Source organism: Sander lucioperca, chromosome 1 (assembly GCF_008315115.2).
Source record: "Sander lucioperca isolate FBNREF2018 chromosome 1, SLUC_FBN_1.2, whole genome shotgun sequence".
NCBI lineage: Eukaryota > Metazoa > Chordata > Actinopteri > Perciformes > Percidae > Sander > Sander lucioperca.
Window position 1 is genome coordinate 20,559,917 of NC_050173.1, and position 25,977 is coordinate 20,585,893.

At 39.5% G+C, this 25,977-nt stretch overlaps 1 protein-coding gene across 5 annotated transcripts; it reads left to right on the forward strand.

Annotated features, from left to right (window-relative positions):
- Positions 1 to 20: 20 nt before the first annotated feature.
- On the forward strand, positions 21 to 25,977 carry mtrr (5-methyltetrahydrofolate-homocysteine methyltransferase reductase). 5 transcript variants are annotated; one of them, XM_031281908.2, is made up of 15 exons: positions 21 to 254; positions 792 to 945; positions 1,155 to 1,308; positions 1,476 to 1,593; positions 1,711 to 2,227; positions 2,305 to 2,418; positions 2,520 to 2,676; positions 2,832 to 2,920; positions 4,710 to 4,890; positions 9,713 to 9,755; positions 12,309 to 12,489; positions 13,759 to 13,877; positions 19,490 to 19,582; positions 23,286 to 23,477; positions 24,883 to 25,977. In XM_031281908.2, exons 1-15 carry the CDS (start codon positions 217 to 219, stop codon positions 25,025 to 25,027), a joined length of 2,295 nt encoding a protein of 764 aa, XP_031137768.1. In that variant the 5' UTR covers positions 21 to 216; the 3' UTR covers positions 25,028 to 25,977. The 5 variants fall into 5 exon arrangements, with proteins under 5 accessions (XP_031137768.1, XP_031137769.1, XP_031137772.1 ...); XM_031281909.2 differs by having other exon boundaries at positions 801 to 945; XM_031281912.2 differs by lacking the exon at positions 21 to 254 and adding an exon at positions 274 to 629 and having other exon boundaries at positions 801 to 945.

Here is a 25,977-nt window from a genome sequence, read left to right on the forward strand (position 1 = left end):
CATTTAAACACGCCTTTACTCAGAATGACAACACACAATCAACTGAACTGTTTTAAAATTATTGTGAAAAACAATGTCTAGCTTTTCATACAGAATAGTTAAAGGTTAAAACGGAAAATATCTTATTTTGTAATTTGGTTTCTTCCAATCACGTTCAAACCTCAAACTCAGTCTGTGTCCTAATCTCGCGTGAATACCAGATACACTAAAAATTCCATGAGGACTGAGTTGATTTCAACAGCTGGTTTGAAAAGGTAGAAAATATATCTTCCGAGAACTTCACACAGCCTGTATACCCGGTTCTAACAAGATTTAAGTATCTGTACTTTGTTTTTTATAACGGATACGTTTAGCTCGAAAATAAGGATCGAATGTTGGGCTACGTTTAGTTATTAGTTGGCAGTTTTTAGCTGCTAACATTTGTCTAAAATGTTGCGTTTGATTTAGCATTAGATATGAGACAAGATAAATGAAATGCCCGAATCCACGTGCACTTTTGTAGTGCTACATTAAAAACTGACGCAACGTCCGGGTACTTTATGGTGGTGTTCAGGGCTGTTGCGGTTCACAGCGTTTCGAAGGCTGTTATGTGGCAGCCTGTCTGTTACCTGTCAAAATGTGCAGTGTAGGTAAGATGAAATATCCATGAAAATACAGCTCGACAATTAAATATTAGATCCTAATCACCCCAACAGTGGTTGCGTTGACTTAATCAACCTTGGTTTGTCTTGCACATTTATTTCTGTGCCTCTCAAATGTTTTTCAATCTACACATTGCTTTGTTTTTCTGAATTCTCTAGCATGCCCTGTGAGGTGAAGCCTCGGTTTGTGGTTCTTTACGGGTCTCAGAAGGGCCAAGCCGAGTCCCTAGCAGAAGGAATAGCTGAGGTGGCAGAGGAGCATGGACTGGTCGCTGAGCTCAGTTGCTTGAGCCAAAATGAGAAGGTAGCTATTACATTGTAAGCGCTTTACATGAAACAGAGCTGTTAAAGTCCCTCTTCTACTGCATGGCTGCTGACACACAATAACACATCAATAATATCTTAGTAAATGTGATGTCTGTTGCTTGATGCATTTGTGGATATTAATGTAATGAATTTTCACATTGATTAGTGGAAACCCCACTCACTGAATAATCATATAACTGGTTCCAGTACAATTTGGAGAAAGAGAATGCCCCAGTGGTCTTTATTGTGTCTACTACTGGAGATGGGGAACCACCAGACAATGCCCTCCAATTTGTTAAGCGCATCAAGAAGAAAACCCTCTCCACTGACCACTATAAACACCTTCGCTATGCACTTTTAGGTAAATTCTTTGAAGGTCTGGTAGATCATTTTGCAGTTATTACGGTGAACTTGATTTGCAAAACATATTTGTGTAAATCATTACAATGCAGAGCACTGCGCAATGTTTACTTTCTGAGTAGTTGTTGGCTTGAGACATCTTCATCTGTTTTCCTCTGTCTGCTCCAGCTTTAGGAGACACAAATTATGCAAATTTCTGCAACTGTGGGAAGACAATTGAGCGTCGTCTACAGGAACTTGGAGCCAAACAATTTTATGCGACAGGATATGCAGATGATGGTGTAGGGTAAGTTCTGTAGTATTGAAATCCACCTTTCAGCATTTGGCCTTTAACCTACCCACTCTCTTTCTCTTGTTTTTCTTACACTCATGTATACATTTTTGTGAACTTTGTTCTCTCCAGGCTGGAGGTGGTTGTCGACCCCTGGCTTGAAGGGCTGTGGAAAGCAATCAAAGGAGCCTTATCAAACATGGATTCTGATAGGACTGGTTACTTGAAAGGAGAAGCGGATGATTCACCAAAGGCAACTCCTGATTCAACTATACCAGATGTCCAACTAAACCTCTTGAGCATAACTGACCGCCAGAGCTGCGAGTCGATCAGAGAATCTGTAGAAACCGTCTCCAAATTTGCAACTGCTGCTTCATCTTCGGCTTCTGCTACACCGACTGCCGTTTCTGATCTCAGGCCAGCTTTTCCTGCAGGGAGCCCTGGGTTGGCACCCCAGTCTCATGGTACTGCCAGTGTTTCTACATCCGCACCGGAGACACAGACCGGCGATGCTGGAGTTCCCCATGTTGCATTGGCAGCCTCACTGACACACTCCCTGCCGCCGCTGTCGCAGTCCTCTCTTAATGTTCCAGCTCTGCCTTCTCCCTACCTCGATGTTTCTCTTCAGGAGGTGGATACTGTGGAACAGGTGAGGAATGATGCTGCTGATAAAGCCAGTATTTGTGCCCTATTTCATCCTTTTATCTCATAAATGTTTTCTTTCAGATTATAGGGCCGTTAAACAAAGAGGCTCTCCATGAGGTTCCCATCTCCAGGGCAGTTAAGCTGACCAGAGGAGATTCAGTCAAGATGGCCCTTCTCTTAGAACTGGACATATCTGTAAGCTTTTGAACATTTTCTAAATGTGCAGTATGAATTTAGATGTCATACTGCAGTATGAATTGCAGTTTGGACTTAAGATTCATCTTTTTCATTCTTAGGCTCACCCGATGATGACCTATCATCCAGGGGATTCGTATGATGTGTTATGCCCAAACAGGACCGCTGAGGTTGAGGACATGCTCCACAGATTGGGCCTTCATGACCAGAGGAACCACAAAGTACACATTTCTCTACGTAAAGACACTAAGAAAAAAGGTAAAGTGTGCTTGTCAAATGATATTAACATGTACTCTTGGAAAGAACATTGGAATTACCAAAGATTACACAGCACTGACAACAAAATGATTCAATGATGATGTGACATTCATACCTATGATAATTCCCAAATGTTCTTTCCTGCCTGGTTATAGGTGCCCAGGTGCCATCCTACATTTCCCACAACATTTCTCTGCTGTACCTGCTCACATGGTGTCTGGAGATCAGAAGTGTTCCTAAGAAGGTACTGCATGTCCTGACATTGTTCTATGTCTTGTAAATTGCATGTATGTATAGATGTGGCCTGCATGAGTCTCACTTGAATTGACTTTTGCAGCATTCGTTCAAACACTATTACTGTAGTGACAGTAGCTAACTTGTCTACCTTCCTGCACTTCTTGTCTAATTTCCATCTCTCAAGGTATTTACACCCTCAAAATGTTGTTACTGCGTAGTTAAATTCATTATTTAATAAAAACATTATAGTGTAACCAAAATGAAAACGATTTATTTCCCTCTGGCATGAGCTGCATCAGTTGTTTACTGCTCTTTGTAAACACTGAGCACACTGAATGACAAAAGGAAATGGCAACAATGTAATTGCTTCGTTAATAAATACAATATTTTAAATATTGCTTAGTATTGAGCATTGTTTAAAGCACAAAATGACACAGCGCTTGAATATGCCTATATAATGATGGCACACTGCATACTAACACTTATAACAAAATATTTTGTTTTTAAGATATGCTATGCAAAAAGATATTTGGTATACTTGGTCAGTATGATGAATTAAGAGACACTGATTTCTGCACTGATTGTTTTATTAAAGAAACTTTCAACTGTCCAAATTAAATTGATAATGTGTCAGAAAGATACAGTCACTACATCTAACAGCCACCATCAGTTCAGTCCACTGCTATATATAAGACATGTGCACAAACTCATTTTCTCCTCTGTGTTATAAAATTGCAGCACTAAAAAATTGATAGTTTTAGGTCAAACTGTTGTCTACACAGACGTACAAGGCTGTAAGAGTTTTATTTTACACCACCTGTCTGTGTAATCCAAGAAGTTACAGCACCTATAAGTTTTATACTTCATGATTTTTAGGCTAGTGAAAGATAATCACCTCAGCCTGTTAGTAAGTACAATTCCTAATAATATTCATAACGCCATCAAATACAGAAAGCTATACGTGGCATGTCCTGGCTTGCCATTTCTGCTGAGACAAATTTTAATGTTATTACTGAAGCTCTTTAAAGATTGTATCAGATACAGACAATGTTTTCACACTAGTCAAAGATTTCTATACAGGATGGATTGGAAGATGGGGATAATAATTATTCCAACGCTAATCTCTCCATACATGTACTCATAAACTATAATAAATCACTGAAATTATACAGAACACTTAGGCATGACAATTATTCAGAAGTTGTGATTACTGTATCGGAGTGATGAATGGCTGCGGAATAAAGCAACATCACTCCCAAAAGTTGTTCAGGAGTCTCATTTCTTTTTTGATCCTTTTTTAATCCTGTGATTTGCATCTCAGCCTACAAAAGGATTAACAATAACTGATGAAATACCAGTTAAACAGTGGCTTGTCTTCTGCAAATTTAACATAGTAATTGATTGCATTAATTGATTTTGATGAATTTGTTTTAGGATTAAAAGAATGCTCTTTGAATTTGCTAATTTGTCAGTAGCTTTACAAGCATTTAAAAACAAAATGACGACTTTATGGGTGTAGAACGTGCATCATGAAAAATAAAATGGCTGTATTCCACAACTGGGGCTGGTGTCAAGGTCCACCTCTACAGTTTTCATATAGAAAACTAACAAAGACTTCTCTTTTTCTATGGCCTGTGTGCAATGTGGCATTGAATCTGTCCTACTGCACTGTTAGAAAATGTATTAAATGCCCTTTTGTGTGAATAGAAACCTACGTCAGAAAAACCATTGCTGCTGATGGAGGTGCAGAGCAGCTTCAAGTGACTTCACATCCTGATTTCTGTCTCTCTTGTCAGGCATTTCTCCGAGCGCTGGTGGAGCATACATGGGACGGTGTGCAGAGGAGGAGACTGCAGGAGCTCTGCAGTAAACAAGGCGCCGCAGACTACAACCTGTATGTGAGAGATCCGAGCCTTAGCGCCATGGAGCTTCTCACAGCCTTCCCATCCTGCTCGCCTCCTCTCAGCCTCCTCATAGGTCAGAGTCCCTGCTGTTGTCTATCTCCGTCATAAGGTCCGAACTTCTCCTGGTCCATAATAATCAGGGTTATTGTGGGTAAAAAGCATCCTTGGTAGATTACATTTTACATACATACTACAGCACATATTACAAAACATGAGAACCACTGTGAAGTACAAATAGGTACATTTCATGTGTAACATTTATCCAGTGACTAATGAGAAAACAGACAATGTTCTGGCATATTTGTTTTTCAGTTTTTATTTACAAACGTATTATTATAATACATGCATATTTTAATTAAATGCAGGCTTTCATGTTGCCTGAAGCAAATGAGAAACCTTCAGTGATTGCGATTTAGACTGCACCTGTACAAAATGTCAGTGGAATAATTTTGTTCACATCTATTTATTTCACTTGTGAAAATACCTCAGGTTATGTCAAGTCTGTATTAAGTGTTGCTTTCAGCTATGCAGGTGTGTCTGTCTGAATAATTTCCATCCAGTAGGGGTCACTGTAGCCCCAGTAAAGCAAGATTTACGAGTCCAGTCTCAAGGCTGATTTTATGAGAGCATTTACTTAAACTGAATGGTCAGACAGTGTACATCCGAGGGCTCCCTAAAGGATCGACACTCATTTCCTTGTCACATTTTTAAGTCCACGTAGCTCCAATATGGTTTTTGTGTGACTATAATGGCAATATTATAGCTGCAAGTCAAGAGATATTTTCTCAGTTTACTCATGACCCCGCTAATAATATTGATACCTCTTTGCTGCTGTCTGCCATCTATACTGTTGGTAGAGAACTAACATTTTGGCCAGTCATTCGGTATAGATCTAATACGCTTTGACTGAAACTTACCAGACAGTGAAATTAGTTGGCTACAGCTTTACATACAAGTTGAGTTGTCCTCTAAAACAGCTGTGTCACAGCTCTTGGCCTTCCCCAATGTCAGTTATTTTAGGCCTACTTGCCAACCACAGCACCTTTTTCAGTGGTGAACTGATGCAGAAATTGGGAATCGTGCCCTCGTGAAAAATGTGGCGTTGGAGGGCCTTCAGGGCAACAGCTGTTATTTGGGGGACAGGGGGCCGTTTACTGGTGATCCACTGAGCTTTGCAAGGACACAAACGTGCAGGGTCAGTTTGGATCATAGGTTAATGGTCAACTCTGACTCAGTGTGTCACATGTAAAGCACAAGGCTGCATTTTTTGCACTGTTCTTGGTTCATTACCCCGACCGAAGGGGACGTGTTTGCTGATCAGAGTTTATGCTGTTATACACTAACTATAAATAATGAGAAGAGATGCATCTAAGCCCAGATGTCTTTGCCCAAGTGCAGCCTGGGTATAAAAGTAAATGCTGGATATAAATTGAGAAAGATACCTGCTTCTCAGAGTCAGCGCTCTTGTTATATGGTCCATTGTTTCACATAGCGTGTCAGATAAAAACTTTGGGGTCATTGCCCCCGGGAGCTGAATGCTGTCCATGAGCCTCTTTTTCAGTTTACTTTACCGCAGGGCTAAAGAAAATTGTACAAGGATGAGTTTTATTCTTCTTTTTTTTTTTTATTGTGAACTGTGGAAGAAAGTAAAGCGAATGTATCTGTATCCCAAAAGGCTGGTGCTCCCCCTCTCTCCAAAAAAGCTTGAAATTTTAAATGCATTTTCCTGGTCACAGAGAACACACTGCACATGCATGTCACATAAATTCCCACTTTATTAATTTAAGGTATAATGAATCTTGCAGATCCTTTTCTCAGAAGTAACTTGAATTCCCACGGAGAATTCTTCTTAATGCTTTATTGCTAACAACTTCCCTTAATCTAACTGCAGCCAAAGAAACTATCCATATATCCCAAGAAGTATAACTTATGTTCAACCACATTGCTATCTTATTTTTTTTCCCACTAAAACGGTACCTCTGCATATAAATTGCAGCACAGAGAGACTTTTGAGATGGAATAGATTATATTGTTGTGCAGTATGATCGATGATACCCTTGAAAATGATCATTTCTGAAAACATAGTGGGGACCATGGGGACTGTATTTTTTTTTTTTGGAACAGAGACCTTTTTTTTTAAATACATATTTTTTAAAGATGTATCCACAAGCCACTTACTGCAACAAAAAAAGCAGCATTGCAACCAGAGGTTTTAAAAGTGATATATCCTTTTTACCTACCAGCAGTATCATTATGGTGCAGTGATGTGAGATGATGGATTGGTCGTCCTTTGTTTCGGACGTGCTGTCACTCTGTGATAGAAAGGCAGGAACCGGAGCCCCGCGTAGCTCCAGAGGATTGTGTGAACGTACATGATACACAGTCTGATGGAGAGGTGTGTGTTTCCTTTTGGTGCTGATAGAAAAAGATGGCAGGATATGTTGTAGTATGTGATGATTTGTCCAAACAGATTTTGTCCTTCAGGGGTTTAAGTTCAGGTTTTTTTTTTCTTTGAGAAACGTTGAAAACGTTTTTTGTTTTTTTTTCCAGCTTAGTCCTAATTATTTAAACAATTACTGTGAGTTGCATCTACAGTACAAGCATATTGATTATAACAAAGCAAGGCCAACCTGAAGTCTTGGCTCAGTAAGTCTAAACATTTGACATCCTTTTCATAATAAAAGTCACACAGTTTTATTTCCGTATCATGCCGAACATTTGGCCCATCACATATGGGGTTATAAGACTCTGCTGTACGTATAACAAACATAAAAAAATATAACAAGACATGTTCACGTCATACATATACAAAATAATCCGTTAGAACAATATATATTGTATATACTTTTTTTGCGAGTACCATGTTTTTGTGAAAACTTCTAACAAGTTGTATGCAGAATAGCGAAAAGAAAAATAATTCTACATTCCTAAAGAGTATCCTGATAAAGGGCTTTTTCTTCATCTGACAGGCTTTCTCTAAGTAACTGGATAATTTAAATGTTTTGTACATGAAATTCTTTCTTTGAAAAAACAAGCAAAATTACAAAATTATTTTTATTTTTTTTATTATTTATCGTTAGTCATGTTTCCAACAATGTATATTTATTATGTGCATTTTGAAGTATCGCATTAGACAATGTTGATGGAAACGGAAAAAATTTGAAAAAGTTTTTACTCTCGCTTGAGGTGGTTTTTGCCTTTTTCGAGAGAGTTAATACGCAAAATGGGAGATGGAAACAGCTTTGCCGAATAAGTTGTGACGTAGCAAACATGTAACTCACATTACTATAGTCCCGATATCCATCGGATGGGGGAAGGATCGGGAAAGGCGTCCCATCCAGTGCGCCGTACACTTGTGGCACAAGGTGCATAGTGGAGTTGCGGTGCGCTATAGCCTGTGCCTCAAACACGTCAGGTAAATTGACGAATCGGTTCAACAGCTTGAATTGTATGGCCCTCCACACTGCGTATACACAGCGGTGAACGGCCGTCTTGCTGACACCAAATGTCTCTGCCACAACCCTGTATTCTGCACAGGTGGCCAACTTGTACAGTATTACCTCTCTCCATTTAGCCAAAGAACTTAGCTTCTAAACTCTAAACTCTAAATTTAGCAAGCCGGTTTGCAATCTACAACCATGTGTTACGTCAACATGTGACGCTTTGCGTAGTGTACTTTATTCGCTCTTAACCAGTTGATGGAAACGCTTCTAATTCGCATTTTCTTTTTTGCGACATTTTAAAAGTTTGCTTAAAATTCAAGTTGATTGACGATTTAGATGGAAACATGACTATTGAGATGTCACACAGTGAACAGATCTGCTTTTCTTCTTCCAGACTGAGATACAGTACTAGTTTCAACAACATAACTCTACTGGGCGCCCAAAGGTCTTTGTTATTTGGATAAATTATAAACAACTGTACCATTCTGTACCATATTCATACTGTATCAGCTTACAGGAATGCAGGTTTGGTTTAGTGTCAATAGCCCACCATGCTCTCTAAAAATGAAGTGTTAGCCCTTGAGCCCTTTTAGAATCTGGAGGAATCTCGATGAATGTGTAGTAGAAGGCTGCTGTTCGGGCAAGGCCAATGTTTTTGTTCAAAACCTTTCAAACTTCAAACTAACTGTTACATGCATCACCATTTTAAAAAAAAAAACAAAAAAAAACAAAAAAACTGAAATGGACGTCAAATGCGGGGCTGTCTTGCTAACACCCTGAGCTGTTTAGGTGTCAGAGAGATTCAGAAAGAGAGGAGAGAGCAGATTTAGTCCAGCTGTTTGTCTTTCCAAGCAATTTGGCAGAAAAATGTGTTATTGTAAGGCCTCAGCTGGTACATATGGTGCAGCTTTACTTTTCCAGGTTCTTCTATCACTTTGATGCAAATGAAGTGTAAGAGACTACATAGCAAGCACATCACGCAACTCTCAATTACTCTTTTTTGCCCATATCTAGTAGTTGGTGGTGGTCATAGCACAGCGAATGTCAAATCTTGGTGCTACGGGGTGAAAAGTCATCTCTAACTCTTATAAGTTTTCCTGATTTCTCTGACATATTCTCACGGTTGTAATGCACACTACATATTACCCAAAAGAGGGCACCTTCATGGCTGGCAATGAAATAAGGTCTGCATAAGCAATCTGTTTCCTACTGGCTCCACATCTGGACACTTGGGATTCCATAACCCTGAGTTTGTAATTTCATAAATATAGAAGTGTCCTAGAAACAAGACTGTAGCTTGGGTTGGGGGTTATTGTGGATAAATTGGTAGGTAGGATGTCTCAATGGACTGAGATGACTTTCATTTATTTTGTCTGCTTTCTGTCATGGGTGTCCGTGTAACAAAATCTTAGCGGTACAGAACGATGATTGACAGCTGTGCTTGCCTTTCAGAGCATTTGCCGAAACTGCAGCCCAGGCCTTATTCAGCAGCCAGGTAAGGTGACAGAAAAATAAGAATGGATGTTACATTTTGTCCTGCATGAAACTGTGCACGAATGTGCTCCTATAGCATCATTCATTTGGAATAACAAGTATCCATGAGTATGTATGTCTGTCTTGTTCTCACCACACATGATGGTGGAAGTTTCCTAATTTCTACCGGTGTCATTGGATTGTGTTTCCGTATAAATTAAAACATCTGCCTGAGTTAAAGAATCCATGAAACTGACCACTTTTCCAGTGATTCTAAACAGTGTTCAGATATGGAAATAGTCGCAACAAGCTGTGAATTGACAACATCTCTCCTTTTTTTTTAATGCTGATGATATTTAAATTATGGCATGATAAGGGCACAATTGATTCATGACCATTATGACCATTGCAATTTAAATTTGTAGTGTAATTTAAGCCTTAAGTTAGTTCTTTTTAAGATACTGCATAGAATGTATTATACTTCAGAAAAGATTTGGTTTGATTAATGTGATGAAATGCGGTGAAATGTCATTTTTATGTTGGTGTTGTAAGAAGACAATATTTATATATAACCCTCTAACTATATTTTGGAAAGCTGTTGATATGTTATCCCTCCATGTATCAAGTTCTATATTGCTAAAACCTCAACTTTGGTTATTAGGTGCTACTAGACAAGACATATATTTTGATCTCACACTATTGGCAGCTACACTGGAGATCTGCTATGTTGTCAGCTCCTTCACAGTGATGGACTGAGTTTTCAAATCATGTGGCATTTGATAGGGTTTATTATAACACCAAAGGGAAGCTCCATGCATTTTCATATTCATTTATTTTCGAGCCATTTAGAAACTATTGTCTGAATTCATGATATATAGACCTTATAGTGATAATTATTATTATTATTATTTGTGTGTGTATGTCTCTAACGTTTGTTAGGATTCCCTGAACATTGTAGCCCATGTTATGTGTGCTTTTGTTTAGAAGTAATTCCCTAATAAGCAATAACCAGTGATGGGTGAGAGAAACCAATGCACATATGATAAGAATGGACTATAAATATTGTGTAGACTTTAGCTAGTTGTGCTTAGTTTAAAAAGGCGCAAGCGTTCCCTCTTTTTGCCTCACTTAGCCAGTCATTGATTTGCTCTTCCTGTTAAGATATTACCCATTAGGTTTGCATAAAAGCTCATGTGGAACATCTAACTCAATGCCAAAACATCTCTCATTAGTCCGTCACTTAGCTGCTTATGTGTGTGTATGTTTGTGGAGAGAGAGACAGTGAACAGACAGGAGAGACTGTGGCTGTAGTTTATCAGATGGTGCAGAGACATTAGAGGCCTGCATTATTGATGCCGTGGTCAATAGAGGTCTCTAGTGGCCCACAGGAACTGGAGAGTGAAGGATGAGAGAGGGTGAGAGTTCTTCAACCAGCAGTGAAGACTGGAATGGAGAGGAGGGAGAGGCAGTTTTATTGAAGCAAGACAGGCAGGAAGTTATTTTTTTCTCACTCTCTAGCACTATTTTGTGTCTAAAATGAAGCAGACGCCAGATCAGTTATTCCCAGCCAGGGGTACTTCTATCCTTGGGGGTTGTGACTATTGTTGCCAGGGATTATGTAGAAAGATTGTGGAGTAGCTCAACTAATTTGAAAAGATGTAAATTATGATTTGATAAAAAAATATATCCGTGTTTATGTCAAGGAAGAAAATAATCACACAAATAGGATTACAAATTGGTGTGATATTGATATTAAGTGTAAGCCATGTAGAATAAGCTACCAGCTACAATACGCCGACTGCACAATACCTCCCTCCAACCAGTAGTCAGTTGTAACCTATTTTATACAGTCAATGGTTGTAACACTTGTTATTGAGAGTCCATGAAAACAATAATCAGAACAGAGAAATAGTTAGCTAAAAGTAATGAATAAACAGTTGAAATAGTCCGCTAAAAGTCATGGATAACAGTTAAAACGTCCAAGTTCAAGCTTGACCAAACCCACCTGAACATTGACAGTTGTATTGTATGAAAATATTATAAAGCTATTGTAACAATATCTACCTTTGTATCATTAATAGTGTTTAATAACATCCAGTTTAAAATCCATTAAAAATAACATATTTAGAACACAACAGTTGGTATTGATGAAGGGGTACTTGAGCTCATCAGACAGGGCTGTGGGGGTGCAGGAGACAAGAAATGTTGGAAAGCACTGGTGTTAATCATGACTTAGCGCATTTCAAAGTCATGTAATTGTCATCACATCAAAAGTCTATGTACCCTTGTTACTTTGACCAGCTGTTGTTTAACTAGATTTTTATAAAGGTGGTTTGTGTGATTCATTTTAGGAGCATTGTTGTCTATTCTTGAGAGTTTATCCTCCCTCCTAATGCTTATGGCTTTCTGTACCTTCTGTTCCCCCTCTGCTTCTCTTTGTATTTCACTCTATTTTTTACTTAATCTCGGTGTATCTCCCTGCTTGTCACTGTCTGTATGCCTTGCACACTCACTGTTGTTTTCCTCTATCTCTGTCTTCCTCCGTCTCAAACTCTCTGCGGTCCCATCTCTATAGCTCCTGTCTTAGGTACCCAGGAAAGCTGCATTTTGTCTTCAACATGGTAGAGTTCCCAGCAAGCCCTGGGCGGCCTGCGGGGAGGCGAGGCTTGTGTACCGGTTGGCTGTTTGACCTCATCAATCCCGTCCTGGTTTTTCCTGAGAAGGCTGAATCCTCCAGCAGCCCGGCTCTGCCAAAGGTAATGAATACATTGGAAAATGGGGAGCTGAAACTACGCTGTGTTCCAAATTATTATGCAAATGCTATTTTACACTAATTTTCCTAAATAGTCGATGCAAATGACAGTCAGTATAATTTTCAAGTCACCAACCGTTAGGGTATAAGTCGAATTTCATTGAACAAACCACCCAATGAAAACAGTATTTTTTTCAAAATAAAAAACTCAAAATGCACAGTTCCACATTATTATGCACAACAGAGTTTCAAAACATTTTATAGGTTGTATAGAACTGAAAATGGTCATTTGCTGAATTTGCAGCATTAGGAGGTCATTTACTGAAATCAAAAGCTATTTCAATCAAACACATCTTAATATGAAATTTAAGATGAAATGAAATTCAACTTATACCCTAACGGTTGGTGACTTGAAAATTATACTGACTGTCATTTGCATCGACTATTTAGGAAAATCAGTGTAAAATAGCATTTGCATAATAATTTGGAACACAGTGTAGATTGTGCAAATTTGTGAACGCTTGGTTATGGCTGATATATTTCTTGGCCCTGGCTGAAAGTCTTATTGCTCTTATTTGCCAGTACAAGTGTTCAGGTGCTGTAATAGTTGCAACACACAGACACACACACACACACACACACACACACACACACACACACACACACACACACACACACACACACACACACACACACACACACACACACACAGGAAGAAATTGAATACATGTACCCCTCCTGGCTAGGTTGAAATCCTGCTACAGCTTACTTTGCCGTCCCTTCTTTGTCTTTGTCTCAAGTTTTGTTTCAGTAAAAATGCCAGGAGAGCTGGACTGCCCATTCTCCTTCTAATATTATAGTTCAAGAGGTTGTTGAGTAAAATGGAAGGCAAGTGTGGAGCATAATATCAGAAAATTGTGCAGTGTCTCCTTGAAACTGCAGCACTTGAGGCATTATGAATTGAACCTGTTTTTATTACATGTTTTAGGCTGCTCTGGAAACTCAATATTGATGTGTGAGCCACTAAGAAATGAACAAGCTTTGGGCCAGTTGTGTGTGTGTGTGTGGTTAATTAATAAATGTATTTAAATTAAAGAAAGTAAATCCGCCACAGACTCTATGGATTCCAGTTGGAGCTCATGAGTTTTCCTATTAGTATGTCTTAGAATATTAAGTAGATCAATTAATAGATTGGTAGGCCCATAGTGGCTTTTCAGATTTGCTGTAATTACTCTCATTATTTTAAATGCTTGCTAATGGCCTCTGACCCTAGATCCATGTGAGTTTGAGACCCAACTCCTCCTTCCGGCCTCCCTCTGACCTGTCGGCGCCCTTTATAATGGTCGGACCGGGGACAGGAGTTGCCCCCTTCATTGGCTTCCTTCAGCAAAGGTACGCCAAATTTAATAACACATTATAATATTATCTTGCACCATAAGTGACATTTTTAACAAGTAAGAGAGAGAGGTGGTGTGTATTGAGATTCCCAGTTTTACAAATGTCTCCGTCAAGAGGATCCAGTGCATGCATGTGGTAATGTTCTTGATCCTGCCAATGTTATACATGTTCCAAGATATGCTGCTGAAGTAGGTCAGCTAAATGTTCATTTCAAGAATCAGAAACATGCATGTTATATGCTGATTGGTGTGCTGTGAGACACAGATTATTCCAGCTAAAATTCTGCACTCAGTAATGAATATTCCCAATGTTCAAACGATGTTAAGTGCACATCATCTATGCATATTTTCGAGTAATCTGCAGAGACAATTAAATGAGACCACGTTCAAAGCCAATAAAAGTCAACGTCATGTACATCTCATAAGGCATAATAAATCTAGCATCGAGGGCTGTTAACACGTCAGGGATTATTTCAGATGCTTCACTCGTCTCTACAGGAATAAATTAAGCCCTTTCAGATGCACAAGTTTATGACTCGGCCTGTAATGAAGAACCAGGAGTCAAAGCAGCACATGGAGCGTTATTGATTTGAAAGTAAAAAAGTCCAGTAGGTGGTCATTGCTTGTAATTGCTGATGAGGTGGTGTGAGGATATCGACTGTTAGCTGAGTACGCCGTAGTTCTCTCAGGCTTGTTAAACCATTGCTTTAAGTCTAAATCCTTGAAGGATGCTATCATTTGGTAGAAAACGTGACATTTCGTTAAATTTTCGGAGGTTCTGAATTGATGGCAAAATCAAGATTGCAAGATGATGACCTGTCAAAAGAATTTAATGTGACTGACTCTTCTCTATCCAGGCTGATGCCTGTGTGTTGAATCAGGCCCACAGACTTGTTAGAAAGCAGAGTAAGCCTTTTTCGTCAGACTGACATGTCTAACTCTTGGGTGGCTTTGTATAAATGAGGTTATGCCCCAGTCAACTCCAATTGTCTCTAAATTCTCCGGACGTCTGCTCTGTTGTGGCGGGTGGCGTCAGCGGGTAATTGCTCTGAGAGGTGACTCAGCACCAGCTGAAGAGATGGCTGTGTTCTGGATAAGTGGTCATGTGGGTTGAGAGATGTTTGCGCCCTTTGGGATGCAGGATCACTGAAGATGGCACACGTTTTTAGACTGACTCCTCTTCTCGATGATCAAGGTTGAGCCAGAGGGACAGTACTCTGTGAAAGGCTGTGATATGAACATATCAGTCTTACTTTGATCCTTACAGTGGTACCCAAACACTGCTCTATAAAATCTAAGATATCAAAATAGATATGTGATTTATTAAAGTATTGTCCTTGCAGCCCTGCTCATCAGTGCAAGCTAAATACTCAGACCTTGATTGATTTTGGTAGGCGTAATGCAACAAATGCAACCCCTCGTCAAATGCATTCTTGAGAGTTCAATGTTGGACTCTTTTTTTTTTTTTTTATTAAAAAAAATGCCTTTTATCAAATTTCAAATACATTGTTTTATTTTTTTTTTCAAGAGGCTCTTCACTGTTGAAGTATAAAGTTATGTGAACCAGCTCGACTTGTCTCCTCAGTCCCTTCTCCCTCTCTGAGTCTCTCATCCTCTCACCTGCCAGCTGTGTATTGTGCTGAAGGATTGTAAAAACCTGTCATGGTGTGCGGCGTTATACAGAATCTAACTTGAGATTCCAAACAAAGCCTCAGCGGCTGACACTGCACTCTGATAGGAGATAACAATCACCAGTTTGTCAACGGGACGCTGTATCTGCCTCGAGGCCTGAGAAGGCTACTGTTAGCGCCAAAACATCATGGGGACACTTTGATTCCCCCCTTCCACCCCTTCTGTTAATCAATGGCTTTTTCCAAAAGAACTTTGTACGAGTTTGTAGCGCTGGTAACAAATAGAAGAAGAAGCATCTCTAAAGGTCAGAGGCACCCCAGTAGTCTGGTATTGATTGCTGTGGTTTTCGTGGAAGGATTTTATGGAGAATGTGATTTTCAGTGTCTTTCTATTTAGCTGAGAGCAGTGACAGTTAAACAAATATTGCATTTTAACAGAGTGGTTAGCCCTAATCTCCTTAACAGCTCTAACAAGCTTTTCTTTTGGATAAAAATCAGTTTACACAATTCAATATTTAGGTTTGCCAGCAGGCATACTTGGCACATTCACTATGACAACTCGTGTTAAAGTTTGTGTGAACGAATATTGAGCTTTTATTTATCAGTCTAACCAGACAGCAGATTACAATTAGCTACAACATGTTACTCAGCATTGTCCTGTATTATGAAAACATTTTGAATTCAGAACGTTGAATGTACATGGGTGTAATTCTGCAATATAATTTCAGTGATTAAGCTTTGAGCTGTTGTTGTATTTAGGTTCTTGTTTTTATACTTGTTGTAATCCTATGCCTAAAAAGCTACTCAGCACCTCTCACATGGAGATGCAAGGAAAACAGATTAAAAATATGAGATAATTGCGTTATAAATGTTTACCAAGTCTTCACCCCAGCTTTCCTTGCAGTTTCCCCCTCCTGCTGATCATCTGAATGGCACTGAAAGGCAACTGCCTCTGATTTCGACCCTAAATGGAGTGCTCTGTAGATGCTGCCTTCCCTCCTGGGATTGTATTGCAGGCTGTTATAGTGTGGGTATGTGATGTGATGTGATTTGTATTCAGAGAAAGGCGCCGGTGTGGTCTACTCAGAATGGAATCCAGGTTTTTCATATTGGTATTGATCCCTGCAGGGCAGGCAGTGAGAGGAGGGAGACGAGCCCACTAAAATGAGTTTACTTGAGGCTGTTTGCAGATCAGAAGAATCTCGTCCAGGATGCTAATGGATGGGATCTGAGCGTTTGGATCAAGTCAGCCAGACAGCTCTGTTACTGGGCTGCAGTCACAGACAGAAAGTTCAAACATGCTGCAAACCATTTTTATTAACTGGTCAAACATTTAATTAATGAGCGTGAAGCAATCAGACTTTTGCATTGATTTTGTTTTTTTTACTAAAGCTACATAATCAATCGTTAGCTATAGCTCTATATTAATCGGCTTATTATCTAATCTAAAAAAAATAATAATAATACGTATGTACATCATTTAGTCAATCAAATGTTAAACGGGAAAATGTCCATCAGGTGAAGTCTTCGCATTGCTTGTTTTTGTCCAACCAACAATCCAAAAGATATTTAATAATAAAACAAGTATTTTTAGGTATTTTTTTATTGTTTTAAAGAAGGTACAATATACAGTGCAGCACTACATTGTCAATTTATAACAAGACACATTTCTATTAACCATCCCAATCAAGAAAAAAAGTTCCATCCAAGTGTACTTTATTGCCTTTGCCTCTGTCTATTGACCTCCTCCAGCCGTTTCTGGGTCTCCTTTGTCCCAGTTTGTTTTCTTCCACAGATCTTTATTTCTGATGGTGTTTGGCCAGTGTTATCTTCTTGAAGGTGCTTATGCACTTGTTGACAAATGTCTGGACTTTGTTGGTGGAGGATTTTGTTGTTCTCCGTGTTTCTGAACTGCAGAGCAGCAGTTAGATGTTTTGGCATATTTCCTTTGAGTTCCAGATGGGCCTTAGTGTAACAAAAGCTCTTGTAGCCTTCCCCAATTCGGGCTAGAATGTCTGCATCTGTCTCTCCATCTTTGCCCACAACTCTTCCGAGGACGTTGATAATGATCTACGGTAAACTTTTTGTAACAAAAACAAAACGGGTTTCTCCTTCTACATTTTTTTTTTTTGTTATCCTAACTTTGGTTTTGATTGACATTTGCTTGATAGACATCACCTGTTATGTCAAAGATCTTTTCATCTCATCCTTGTACATTTCATCATGCTGCCAGAAGAAATTAACATGCTGTCATGAATTTTAATGGTTTGGTTATTGCTCTCAAATGAAACACATTAATTCAACTTTAGTTTCACTCCACATTTGTGCTGGAGGGAGAAAGTCCCTCTGTACTTACCTTATATCTGAGTTTAAGACATATATGTACAAGCAACTTAAGTGTTAATGGGAAAACGTGAAACTTCCGGTGCACATATAATGAGAATGGAGTTTCAGTGATGCAGGACAAGTCTTGTTTCCATTAGTTTTACTTTTAAAGGGGATCTTTTATGCTTTTCCTTTGTCATATATGTTACCATATCGGATGTTCATATTAAATGTGGCCAAATCTTCAAATAATGAGGTAAATGTATGTAAGAGTAATCCCTGTAAGCAAAAACCTCAGATTTCAGACGATTCTGAACACTCTGCTTTTAACAGTTTTTTCTGCTCCCGGCTCAGCTGACGTCACCTGCTCCAGGTACGTTATTGCAGAGTTTACATTTCATACACTGCTACATGTAGCTTCATGCTAACGTCAGGGAAACGTGTAATCTTGTTCAGAAACGCACAATCAGAGCAGACTGGGCGTTTTTTCGGGAGAGGGGCTTAAAGAGACAGATGCTATAACAGAATGTCTCAGACAGAAAGTGAATACAGGTGCATCAGCCATGGGCAATATGAGAAAAATAAAGTGTTTTTTGAACATTGAAGCATGTAAACATGTTCTAGTAGAAACACCAAAATACAAATATGAACCTGAAAAAGAGCATAATACTCTATGTCCCCTTCAAAACAAAAAAAAACCAACACCATATCAGACACATATGTTTATTCAAAGCAGCAGAGTATGTATATATGTGTTTATATTGGTTTAATAATAATACAAATTGCTGGTGATTAATTGTCTGTCGCTCAAACTGATCAATTAATTAAGTTATCATTTCAGCAATAAAGTAAATGTGTTAACAATTTTTTATGCTCCATAGAACTCCACCAACCATAAGAGTTGGCTACCATTTCAATTTTGTGACTGCTGGAAAACACAAAGCATGACTGAGTCTGTTGGTCAAAGGGTGGTGTTTAGGGGAAGCAGCACATATCCTCGGAGTGCAGTGGAGCAGCACAAAAGGCCGAATCTCAATGCCTCTCTGTGGTATTCCTCAGCCCCCCGTTGTGGTCGGTCACATCAACACCCCTTTCTCTTTTTTCATTCCGCCCCAGACAGATAATGCCGGGCTCTTTGGAGAGTCAACTGACTGATGGCATCATGAAAGGTTAGGGGTCAACTGTTGTTATCTGGGAGAGACCTGTCACCTTTGCAGCAGGTGTGCGGTACAGATACTGGCATCCTCAGAGCTGCTTTGTGTCGCTGCGTTGCCATCGCCTGCAAAGGGTTCTGGGAGCTTTGCCAAACTCCCAAGCCACAAGAAGAATCACTTTTGCAGGAGCAGTTATTTTGCACTGGAACACAAAAACACACACCCACACACAAAGCACAAGCCCTACAAACTGTTTATAGTGATGGTATCTGTCCTTCTGTTTGGATGAAATTTAATAATACATATAATGTCCTCGCTGCTGTCGTTTCCGTGCATTAGGCAATTGTGGCACTCAGTGTACCGTCGTTGCAGACAGTGCTTAATGGTGTCACTACTCTTCTTTAACCTCTACTGCGAGAAAGGACTCCCTCTCCTCCATCTGGTTTGGCCGTCTGTTGGTATTGATTGACCACTAACATTCGCTGTTTGACTTACAGAGAGATGGAGAGGAAGGCGAACCCCGAGGCCATATTTGGCGAGACCTGGCTGTTCTTTGGTTGTCGCCACAGAGACAGAGACTACCTGTTCAGGTAAGCTGTGTTCCTTTTTTTAAGTTCAGTGGTTATTCACAAACCCCATACACGTTGACATATTATATACATAATTTCCTTAACCTTTGTGAGTCAGGTATATTGTCTTCCATACATCCTTCTTCACCTTGCCACTGAATGTTCCATATTGAAATCTGGGACCTGCATAATGAACGTCTCGCTGTCTGTATACATGATGTGGGTATTCTCTCTTCACTTTCACACATTTCATTTCAATCATTTCATGTTCATTTCAATAGGGACAGATACCACAACATAGACATTTGCGCAACAAATCTCCAGTGTACAGCATCACAACATTTATAGCTATTGCTAATTTCCAATGCCCGTCCCTAGAAGGGCTTTTAAACAATCAAAAAAAAAAACATTAAACATTGCCACATTAAAATGCATAAATCCCATAAACAGACAAGACTCATTCATCTGTACCCTTTAGAATTTTAGGTCTCGGCGATCGGGCTATTGCATCCAGGTGTATTGATAGTTGTTCTACAACTGCCTAGGCTGTTGTACCATAGGCATACAGACATGTCATCTGCGTACATTTGTAAACCTGCCCTTTGCATGATTTAGGAAGGTCATTTATAAATAGGCTAAAGAGCATCGGTCCGCAAATTGAACCCTGAGGGATTCCTGTTTTTTGTTGTTGATGCTAACGCATTGTTCACATGAGCATTGTGGATATTCAGTTCAAGGATGCATTAAGATGTGGGAAGAAAACACATACGAAGGTCACATGATCTTCACCTACAGTATGAGTGAAAGGGAACAGAATACTAACATTTGTTGCGTTGCCATGTACTGTAATTGTGACTCAAGTCAGGAAGTTGCATAGATGTTTTTTTTATTATGGTTGGGTTCTGATAGGCATTTATTTTATGAATCCATTTCCAAGTTGATAGATTATCTGGATTTGTTGAGCTCAGAAGCTAACAAATCTCAACAGTAATGTTCAAAACTTTTCAAGTAACTATTCAGCTAAATAGCAAATATGTAATATTAAAGCTGTGCTAATACATATTTTATGTAAAACATGGATCAAATGACTATGTGTAATATAAAAGGGGTCACTCGGAGTGGTGAACCCACAGAGGATTATCACCCACCTCTCAAATTCTCCTCAGCTCTATGGAGCTTTCAGGTCATTGTTTTACGGCTTTGCTGTTTCGGTTCACTCTCGCTGCTCTCATCAGCGTAGTCTCTAGGCACAGCAGGCAGCTGTTTTAAAAAGTTCTAAATAGTTTTAAAAACCCACCGGATGCTACCTGCCCAGCACTAAACAGCAGACCGAAAAAGGTTAGTGACCAGCTGGTGAACATAGTGGAGCATTTAGCAGCTGAAGTGCTAAATATTTTCTTCATGGGTTGGTGGAGACCAAATAGAATAAAGGAGAGTGAATATTGGACTTACATTTGTCAGCTGACTCCAAATGAATGCTTATGTTGCTAATGTAGCTCTGTGCACCTGCATGTGCATGTTGTTTTCCGCTGTATCCCAAAAAAATCTAGTGCTCATAACCGCCAAAAGGCTGTATTCTAGACAGGAACCGAAGGGAGCAGCGTTTCTGTGCTAACTTGTGCTATCATGTCAAATTGTGTGTATCAAATGTTTTCCATCTGTGCAAAGTATCAGGGGTCTGTGTTTTAATTGTGAAAAAAATCTAATTGAGTCCAATTAACTGACATCAACCTGTGAATAGATCATTGCTCTGATCAGTTTGTTCTGACTTCATTCTCTCCTGACTACACACTAATTGTATCGGCTCTTGCTAGTACCGGCAGTACACGTGTACTCAATTCTGGTGCAGTGAGCGAGTTCTTTTTCAGGATTAAATGGTGTGAATGGATTAGCATCCTTAATCACACAAGAATAGATCACAGAGGATGTTGTTTGTTCCCCTTTGCTTCCTCTATCCCTTAGTTAAATACAAACTCACAGCCAGTTAGTATGCGGTGGTTTGTTCACACAGTGTGGGTTTCTCTGATGAACACCCCCACAATGTTGACCAAAGCGATTAGTCTGTTTTATGAGCCACCCGTGAAGAGTTGTACTCAATTTAAATAGGTTAGCAGAATAAGAACAATATACCTGCAGTTGAATTGCCTGCCTGCATTTATTTCTTTAAAAGTAAATGCAATTTGGCATTGCCTGGGAATGGAGAACCCTGCTTAGCATAGTCTTGAGCATTTTTTCATCGTCCCATGTTTTTAAAAGAAAAGTTCAGCTAAAGTCATAAAAAGGGTGAAATTTGAAACAGCTTTTTAGGCTTATAAATATTACAAAATGTGGAGGCAGGATGTGACCAACTCTCTGATCGTATTCTGAAATACAGCAAAAAACAAACAAGGCTTGCGATGTGCCTCAATCAGCCGCAGCACTTAACATCCCTGTGAGAGGTTGATGCCAATCTTTCTGCTTGTCACATCAAACTTGTCCTCTCCTTTCCCCCTCCCTCCGATTTCTCGGCCTCTTCATGGCAAGTGATTTCATGCTGTAGGGTAAACATAATTGGAAGGCCTGCTGGGTTCACGTTAGGGTCCTGGATATTGCCGTGTGTGTGTGTGTGTGTGTGTGTGTGTGTGTGTGTGTGTGTGCTCACACGATTATCAATCTATGATGATTCATATTCAGACATCAAACAAGACTCTACCAATAATAATAATAATAATAATCCAATAAAAAAGTTAGACGGTAAACAGTTCAGGAGAAGCAACAATTCTGTTTTGTTTTTTTTGTTTTTTTTAAAACAATACTCATCTCTCCCTTTAGTATTTACACCACAGGTTCTGTGTGTTGTTGAAAAATACCTCATTTTAGTCGAGGGGTTGCAGCAAAACACAGACCCCTAGGCGAAGACCTTCACCCATGATCTCGGAGCCATGGCTTGTTATGAGTGTGTGTGTGCTGTTGTCTGTGTGTGTTTCTGCTCATTCCGACTGCTTAACTTTAAACAAGATGCTCTGAGCCACAGTAAACCTTACTCCCTTACCACCTTCCTCTTCCCTTCCCTTCCAATAGCACCCCAGGCCGTTTAAAACACTGAGGCAGAAGAAGGAGTAGTTGGCAAACAAACCACCGATAGGGAGCAAGGTTACACCTAACTGCAAGGCTGGAAGTATTGATTGTAAAAAGATGCTTATAACAGCGACTCGACCTTGCTTATGATTTTTTTTATTACAATTCTCTCGTTTAACAAAATTAATTGGTTGTCTGGCACATTTGTGCTTATACCTTTTGCCCACCTGTGTTCTGTTTTATCAAGAGTGACAGTTTTTTTTGTTCTTAGGAAATGTTCTGAGGGTTATTTATGTCTTGTGAGGCGGTTGAAGCTGTTGCTAAGAATCTTAGTAGAGTGTTGGATGTGAAAGAATGAAAACGTGTTGAATACTTGGCATTATTAGGTCAGTAGTTTCTACATTTATTTCTAGGTTGCATGTATTTTTCTATCCCACAAAGTTGTTCTGCCATTCACTCTCACGTGAACTTTTCTCCACCTCAGCAACTGAATGTTGGCTCTCCTGAATCTAGCTTTGGAAAGACTTTTTACAATTAGTATCATTTTTTTTTTTTTACAAATCCACAACAACCTGTCCAAGAATACAGGAACAACCTTGTAGAAAATTGGATTTACAATGACCTAAAATGTTTGGATGTGTCTCTGTGATCCTTCTGCTTGTCCCAGAGAGGAGCTGGAGGGCTTTGTGTCCAGCGGTACACTGAGCCAACTCATGGTGTGTTTCTCCAGAGATGACCAGGAGGAGGCCAGCACCTCCGCAGCAGCACGACCCCGATATGTGCAACACAACCTGCTACTTAACAGCCAACGCATCACTGACATCCTGCTCAAACAGAATGGTTACTTCTATGTCTGCGGGTAAGAGTCACTGATATTAATAACTAATTTGTAAAACAAATTGAGGAATATTTGCTTTTTTCACTCCGCTTTACATTTATCCCACCTGGCATGGTTGTGTCATGTTCTGGCTGCACTTGTATTCAATGTGTCCACTGTGAGTGTGAAAGGACTGCAGAGCATCTCACTCGCATCTCTTTTCTGCGCTCTGGCTATATGTGCATAGCACAAAAATGTAGTTTTGCCAAGTTCAGAGACTCAAAGACTCTGGAAATACGGAAGATTATCTGTGTTGCTGATCAGTGTGATCGTTGTTTCAAACAGAAAGTGTTTTACAGAGGTAGACAGGAAGTTTCCCAAGAATGGCTTTAAAGATGAGAAGGTGCAAATAAGTTCCTCCATATTTTCTGTGTTAACATCTACAAATCACAGTAAAGGCACACTACACACAACAATGTACAAATGCAGGCGCTTAACCTTGACATGAAAATATCTCTGTTTTTGCTTTGGACTATCAAAATGGGTAAATTATTGCTTATAAGAGAGAAAGTGAAAGACAAAACTTGATATTTTGCTGCTAACGAATAAAGTGCTTGAAGCAATCAAGCTGCATCCGGTGCAAGTGCAGCTGCCCACTTCACCTGTCGGCCAATGACTAGCTCTGCATTGGAGCAAGGCACAAAATCCATAAAAAATGCTGAAGAGCCTAACATTAGGGGTGTGCAAAAAAATCGATTCACATTAAAAAAAATGTTTTAATTGTAGGTCTACTGCAGTCACATGGGAAAAGTAACTACATTTATATACTGTGAATCGTTTTTTTGAATCAATTCTCTTTCTGAATCGTGCACCCCTACCTAACATGTTGTGGACTTTGTGCTCATAGCATCACTTCTGCAATTCCTTTGCTACTGCTGAACTCACACTGATGCAACATCTTGTACAGTGTGTAACATCTGTAGTGTAAACATAGTCCCTTTCCATATCACCACACAGTGTCTCTGTCAGTACAAAGACAACAAGCAAAACACACACAGGCATATAACAAGTAAAGTGATGTCAACAATCCTGCTGGCTTTAATAAATAAAGTACTCTATAGCTCAATATTACCTTTTTTGTCTCCTCTCTCATCACTGCCAGGTATCTTAACTCACCTTTGAGTATATGATCTTTGAAACATCAGAGCTGTGTGAATTCCTCAGAGTCAGAAAATATCCTTTTAGGTTCACAGGATGATGGATCTCCCCCAGTATGCTGCAACAGCAAGAGAGAGATTTCAGCTATTTCCTTCCAGGATACACTCCTGGCAGCCCCTGCTGGATGTACAAAATATGGGCATGTCACTGTGCTTAGACACACATAGGACTATCTATTGGTTGTATTGCCCTTTTCTCTAATATATTCATACTCTTTTCTTTTCACCAGAGATGCTAAGAACATGGCTAAAGACGTAAACGACACCCTGATGCAGATGATCCAAACGGAGCTTCAGCTGGACCAACTGGATGCCATGAAGAGACTGGCAGTGCTGAGAGAGGAGAAACGCTACTTACAGGACATCTGGGGCTGACAGCAGATGACCAGATAAGGGCATTTTGCAGTATCCACTGGGCCTTTTTACACCTTCAAAAAAAATAATCTGCATGCTCAGCTGTAACCTCTAGAACCATAAAATTGTGGATGCTGAAGCCCGGAGGTACACCACCCAAAGCTACCAAGACGGAATAGACCATGCTGACCCGGGGATATCGGTTCACTACATCATCTTGGGCTTTGCTGTTTGAACAGAAATAACCTTGGTCAGGGCAATAGTGCTGAAGATTGGTCCTGCAGTGTGAAAATGCTTTTAGTTCAGACAAGCCTCCTCTGTTCGTCCTGTCTGGGGAAAAGGCATTTACTTCCGTCGGCTGTGATGGAGTGATTTTGATGAGACGGGGAGTGCTCCAAACTAGATGGGGAAAAACAGCAATCTGTAGTTCTTTAAACACACACACACACACACACACACACACACTTTTTTTTTTAAATTGTCATTTTCAGTAATTTTTACTTTCCGAATGTGCCAAACAACCACAAATTACCTCTGAAGTCATGAGTAGTAGAATTTTCATTTTTCAAATTGATGATTTTAAAATGTATCTCAATTTCAAAATAAGTAATAATACTTTTCATTGTATTTAAGTATATAGGTAATGAAGAAATATTTTAATGTATGTGATTCTAATAGTCCTAAATGAAGTCCTTAGATATTAGAAAGACAATTATCACATTTATCATTATACTTAGTTATATTTTGAGTACAGAGAGCAGGAATCTCAAAGATGATGCGCTGCTCTGCCCAGAGCAATTTATAACTAACTTTGTTTGTGCCTGTCTGCCCCCACATACCCAGCAGACTGCCAGTTTGGAGACTGAACTTTTCTAAGTCCTGCAAACCCAACTAAAATCTCACAAACTGTGCTTAAAACCAACACAACTGTGCCGTATGTGATCAGGAATTAAAAGACTTTTCAACGTAAA